The following is a 6,720-nucleotide window of genomic DNA, read 5'->3' on the forward strand; positions in this document are numbered from 1 at the left end:
CTTAAAGCTACTACAAACCTACATATTTAACCCCCTTCCCCCTCCTTGCATTTTTTTCCTCTACTATAATGACTCAGTCCAAGACGTCCACCTGTCTACGACAAAGACTTTTCTCCTTGACAATGGGTGGCCGTCTCGAACAATCTCGACTGTACCTCTAAGGCAAATCGTCCCTGCTCTTTCTTGCCCACCGGAGTGAACACACGGACTGGAACTCCATTGCTAGTGGTGTCCTCCACACAGTCATACTCCCCGACCACAAAGGCAGTAAGGTAGGTGGACATGGTAGGGGTGGGTTCAAACTTCACCATCCTCAAGTCTGGGTTCTCCGGACTGGGCTTTTCCTCTTCCACAGGCTGGGGGGAAAAAAATGTTTACCAAATTTGTAGTTTTAGTTTTATATTTGAAAAAAAGATGTGACATTTACATCACACTCACGATGGATACTAAGCTTGTTCATTTCGCAGCATAAACATTTTTCTTGTTCATGTTTTTAATAAAAAGTCATCAGCATTTTAGTAAAGTGTTAGTATTATCATAAGTATCAATACAATCGTCATTATTATCATCATCATCCATATCAATGCCATAATCATCACCATCCTTATTATCATTATTATTATTATTATTACTATTTCCTTTGTCTTAATCATTAACATTTCTACCTTGGTGAGATCTCAAGAGTGACTCGTTTACAAAAAGAACCAACAAAAAATCCATCTCCAAAGAACAAATAAAAGCTAACAGAAAAAATTAGGGAAAGGAAAGAGGAAGTACAGATTGACTGCTCAGTGAAGGACTCTATCATATATCACTTTTTTAAATGGCGTATGGCGAAGTATTTTTATCCATAGTTATCAAACAAAGTCTACAGTATTTGCACACCAATCTGGAGTTCAGACAGTGGGATCAGATTAAGTAATCAAGTTTTGTTCCTTTTTAAAAAATCATATAGTACCATGTTTGAGAGCGCCAGCCTGTCTTGGGGTACAACCAGCGTGAAAACAAACTTGGCTTTCACCGCAGGCTCGTCCCAGCACGGGTAAGCACGGCGAGCACCTGTGGCCTACAATAAAAAGATACAAATAGACAAGAAAAAATAAATGTATCATTCATAACTTTACTTCGCATTGTGTCAAAACATCAGCATATAGAATAGATATGAGCCAGCTGCTAGAAGACATATGCAAGCAAAGCTGTGAACGTCAGTGTTGCAACCATATGTAAATGTGACTACATATGTGGGGCATTGTGCAGAAATCAGGTGCTCGTCAAGATAATTAAATTGAAGAATACTGATATGCCACGGCAGACTTTTTGTACAAAACCTAAAAGTAAAAAATTTGTCACTAAATTGGTCATAAGATTTTTTAAAAATTTAACTATTTTGATGGTTCTTCATTTAATGATAGAACTCCCAGTAAAAAATACCACTGTTTTCCATAATTGCCAGTAACTAATATGACATTGATTTGAAGTTGTCGTAAAAGAATGTGCCCCAGCCACCACCAGTTGCTCACGTGCACAGCGATCTGACCACGAGCCGCTGGGAGTGGTTCGCCAAGATAAGGAGTTAACATTCCCCACTCTCTATGCTATTTAATCTTTTCTTTCCCAATTTTCAAATTTTTTCTGTAAACATCTTAATTATATAATTGAGAAAATCCAAAAAAGCCCACGAGCAACTGTTGACCTCAAAATGCGTGCCTGCTCCATAGCGTTGCTCTCCCGAGGGTGTGGTGTATTTATTTCTGTAGAACCCTCGGAGCTGGTCGTTGAGGGAACCCGTGAACTGGAGCTTCAGGAGGTACTCTCCCGGCTGAGGCAGAGAGGGAGACAGAGGAAGGGAGAGAATTACAAGGGAACAGAAAAGGGTGGTGAAGTCTCAACGGACACATCATTAGCTCAATTGATATTAACTTGGAGCACAGAGCAGGTGGCCCTGGTTCAAATCCATGAAAAAGGAACAATTTAGACACAGAGAATATCAGTTAAAAGTGGACATTTCAAGTTGACTTATCATTTTTGTTTTCGTAAGTGTTTTACTGCACTTGAAACACAATTAGGTCACATAAGTACCGAAGATTAGAGGTGTTACAAGAGAGTAACAAACACAAAGAAGAAGGAGGAGAGATAAGGATGACAGATGTTGCTAGTTTAGTTTTAGCAGAGGTTTTATGGCGCTCGCAACTGCATAAGGTCACATGAGCGCCAAGGGGTGGATGTCAACAGAGAAGTCCAAACAGGGAATCGGGCTTACTCTGCTCACCTCGCTAGCTTCAACAGCACAAAGTCTGTTTCGACTATCAAGGCACCCCAGAAATAGCAGGTCACAAGAGTGTGACAAACATACAAAAGAAATAGCGGAAAAATTACGGTAGTAAAGATAAGAAAAGAAAAAGCAGCAGTTCCCTGTTACAATTCAGGCACAGCTGACATTGATGAATCAGCCAACTTACAATTACAGTTCTACTGTGCATAAGAACATGGTTAATGTCTCCCCTTTGGGAATGGCCTAAAAACACTTCAGTCAGTAGCACCGCCCCGGGGGTGGACGGACGTTTGATAGGAAAGAAGGTGCAAACCGCACCAGAATACCTACAAACCACCCACGAATTAATATTTTCAATTCATTGACTTTTCTGCCACAAGACACTGACACAATTACTAAGCCTGTGATTAATTGGTGACCAAGACAAGAGTTAATATTGCAAACAGGACGACAAAACAATAAAGTCAGCAGCAGTACATTCTCCTTGTGAGAACAACAAGATAACTTAACAATTTTAAGGATTTGAACTTAGTACCCCACACCTCTAATGCATGTAAAATGACACCATTTAAAGTTGTGCGAGAATATCCAAAAGATCCATACAGATCAAATAATGAACCACTTGTCTGAGTTCATATACATATTCCTTTTGGATCAAACCTAAAAAACAAAAATCAACACGGCTGAATTACCTGTAGTCCTTCAGAGAAGTGGAACAAAATCTTCTCCTCATTAGGCTGATGTTCAATTTCCGGTACCAGAGTTTTCCCTGAGTCCTTACCTGTAACATACAAAATACACATATATGTGTCACGACGCGGTGGAATCAGGCGCTCGTCAATTTTTGGGTATGTGAAGTTATTGGAATCGTCTGAAAGCTGATTTATTTGCCTCATATATGTATCATACCATAAAAACTTATTTCACTTCCATGAGAGATAGCCTGCATTCTAAAACAAATAGGCATTTCACACTGTCTCCACACTTGATCCTTGTTCTTTTCCTTACTTGGAAACAATGCAATATGGGGTGATAATGAAGTATGTCTCTGTTTTCAAACTGAGGCTACACAATATCTGGGTAATACGATATCTGGGTAATGTGTCTAGATCTTTGCAATATGCCAATCATTTTTATCTACTCAAAAGGGAAATGTGAAAATCCACAAATTGCGGCACCCAAAACAACATTACAATCTCTTCAGTAACTGGGATATCATTAGTAAAGGACTTTACTTTAGGTTAATTGTAACTTGGGGGATGGAAAGGAGGTGGAGGGAGGGGGAATAATAAATAAATTATTCTTTGTAAAAGAACCAATGACCACAGTCAAGTCAACAGTACACCCCTATAGATAAGATACATCTTTATTGTCCAGATCCTGGCACATTGGTTTGGTGTTCCACCACGAGTTCACACACACACACACTCACACACACACACACACACACACACACACACACACACAAACATACACACGTACACACGTGCACACACATGCACACACAAGTAGGCTTACAATCACATGCATAATATGAGCAGCAATATAAACAATAATAATCGTAAGCTAGATACACACTCAATGTTATTTTGATGCATGCTCTAAGGTCGTAAGTACACTAAACAAGATGGTTAAGATGGAAGCATTTTGATAGATGATGGTAAAAATGACCTTCTGTATCTTTCTTTGTTACAGATCAGAAGCATGGGTCTTTTACTTCTGACTGATGTTTTTATTTGAGGGAACAAGGGATGTTTGTTGTCTAAAAAGATGGAATTAATTTTCTTAGTGCAAGCTGTTATGTACAATTCATCCAAGTAGGGGAATGAAGATGTTGAAATTTTACATGCTTTCCGTATTAGTCGATTTAATTTTTTTTTTTTTTTTAGTCAAGTCAACAGTACACCCCTATAGTCAAGTCAACAGTACACCCCTATAGTCAAGTCAACAGTAACCCCTAGAGTCAAGTCAACAGTACACCCCTATAGTCAAGACAACAGTATACTCCTGTAGTCAAGACAACAGTATACTACTCTGGCTACTTACCGGACAACGACGCCTCAGACACTGTGATCTCAAAACCATTCACTGTTATTGAACTGGTCACTGATTTAACCTGGGAGTAAAAACAACTTTTAGAAAAAGGCAAAATTCGTATCACAGAATAATTCGAGCACAAACTGTCAGAAATATGCAATGATGGCTTATTGGTATAAGAGAACAATGTACAAGTACACAAAACTAAAAAATTTTTTAAACCCTACTGTAAATGTGATGTCACACAAAAATTAAAATACAAAACAATAAAGATCAAGGACAAGTAAAATCCTCTTTAGTATCTAAGCTCTTTTGTACTGCATACAAACTCATTCATTCATCTTTTCAACTGCTTTTTTCAGAAAATTTTAATGACAAAAAAAAAGTATTTTGGAAACCAAATTATTTCCTCTCATCAGTGTTTAAGTTCTGAGTTATCAATACTAATACAACAACGAGGATATTCGGCACCGATAAAAGTGCCATGTACGACCAAGTAGGACCAGTGTGGAACCTTTCCTGATCATGGGAAACATGGGTCACAATTCCATTAACCCATCAAAGAATCATTGTCTCTAGGTGAAAACACTCCCAAAATTGATCCATCGCCAAACATGAGAAATTCCACCAAACAGTCAGGAGTTGAAAAACTCTTTCAATAGTTTTGTATTATTTTGCTTTTTTAGCCTTACGTTTTTTTTTATGTTGGTGTTTTTACACCCCCCATTAAGATCATTCAGGAGGTCGACTTTGAACCTGCCTGGCAGGAAAAACCCAGGCTGAGAAGAACACTACGTCCTAGTAGAAAGACATGTATAGATACTCCAAAAAAATTATTCCCACATGGGAATTAACTCAGGTTTTCTGTGTGTGACAGCAAAGAAGCTAACAGCTAAACCACAGATACCAGTTCTTATCCTAACAGTAACAGTATTGCATTGCAGCAAAGTTTGTTTTTATAAAAAGCAAGAAAAAAAAAAAGCTTTAAATTCTATTTAAAGGGGACAATTTTGAACTAAAATATTTTCAAATGCATCTCACCATCAAATGAACAACCTCCCATCCTTGAAATGTGAGCTCAACAAGGTCAGGTTTCAAGGTAACTTCATACAGCTGAGGAACCACATCTGTTGGCAACCGCTTAAACAATGTCTTCTCTGAAGTGGACATTTCTCAGCTTCTATTCTGTGTCTGCTTGGCCTGTTCCTGCAGTCAACACAGATTTACTTTAGTTTTGGTAATAGTTTTACTGCATTGGCAATACTATTAGGTCACATCATAGGTGCTGAAGATCAGAGGTATTACATGAGTGAAACATACTAGTAAAAACAAAGAGGAGAGATTAATAGGGCAATAACCACACACGAAAGACGTCACTTGGGATTAGTATGAAATAGTTACCCGAGGAAGGGGAAAAATTATAATGGCAGCATTTTTCAACAAAGCATTCTGGTAATTGACCATTCCATTAACTTTTCCCAAATCTCAAAATATATCAATAAACACTTAGTCAAAATACAGTGCACGAGTCTCTGAAATTCTTCCTCTGACTGATGCTGAAATCAACTGGAGATTCAACTATACTCATTATAATGAAACAATGATTTAAACCAGTGTCAGTTGCAAAGAACCAACTGGGTCATCTCCGACGTAATTGCAAAAACAGAAACATAAATTTGCACCGTCATCAAAAACATCTTAGATGCATCAAGTACCCGATGTGAAGAGAGCTCTTGAAGACCTTCAAACATCCTTTAAAACTGACATCTGCCGGTAGGCCTACTTATTGACATTTTTAGAGCGCTGCATGGTACAGGCCAACATCTACCACTTCAGTGCCTTGTTAACATAGACTTAATTAATAAAAGAATAACAGTATCAAATCACCCTACATTTGAATAAGTCCGGCTCTATTGGAAATGGCGCGTTCTGAATAGCTCCCGTGCTATTTGAAACGCCAGTACTAGTCTCGTAGCCATCGTTTCTACCTTTCATTGCGCCACTACGATTGGGGGGAAGGTACGTTTTCTGGAAATAAGATTTTACCCGGAAGGTAGGAAATAAGAGGAGGGGAGGGGGGTACAGGTGTCCCAGGAAGTCCCAGGAAAACCAGTCGATTTACTAGAACCAGTACCGATTCTGTCATTCCCTGGCGTTCGTTCGTAGTTGAACGCTGTGCATAGGCAGGCCTACACAAAAAAAATAGATCGAACGGCTACGTGCATTTCGTTCAGGGTCGAGGAATCGTGTCCTCGGGAAGCGGTCGTCGCGTGCATGACACACTGACGACAAACGACTTCATTGAAACTGCACGGGCGATTCCGTTCCCTTTCCAGGAATGGGCTTTTTCGGGTATAGGCGAAATGATCAGCCGAGAGGGAAAGAGAGAAAGAGAGAGAGAGAGAGAGAGA

General features: G+C 39.1%; 1 protein-coding gene across 3 annotated transcripts in view; it reads right to left on the reverse strand.

Moving 5' to 3' along the window:
* LOC101853513 (puromycin-sensitive aminopeptidase) overlaps positions 1-6,720 on the reverse strand; it is a 28,414-nt gene that overhangs the window by 17,436 nt on the left and 4,258 nt on the right. For 2 of the 3 annotated variants that reach the window (XM_013090286.2, XM_013090287.2), the window contains exons 2-7: positions 5,351-5,515; positions 4,319-4,388; positions 2,965-3,053; positions 1,694-1,819; positions 959-1,066; positions 156-356 (exon numbers count right to left, since the gene is read on the reverse strand). In XM_013090286.2, coding sequence (XP_012945740.1) covers positions 156-356; positions 959-1,066; positions 1,694-1,819; positions 2,965-3,053; positions 4,319-4,388; positions 5,351-5,479 — 723 coding nt within the window. In that variant the 5' untranslated portion in view covers positions 5,480-5,515. Of the gene's footprint in view, positions 1-155; positions 357-958; positions 1,067-1,693; positions 1,820-2,964; positions 3,054-4,318; positions 4,389-5,350; positions 5,516-6,201; positions 6,286-6,720 lie in introns of those variants that run through there. The other variant, XM_035973403.1, reaches the window with a different exon arrangement.

The sequence above is a fragment of the Aplysia californica genome, unplaced genomic scaffold (assembly GCF_000002075.1).
Source record: "Aplysia californica isolate F4 #8 unplaced genomic scaffold, AplCal3.0 scaffold01203, whole genome shotgun sequence".
Taxonomy (NCBI): Eukaryota; Metazoa; Mollusca; class Gastropoda; order Aplysiida; family Aplysiidae; genus Aplysia; species Aplysia californica.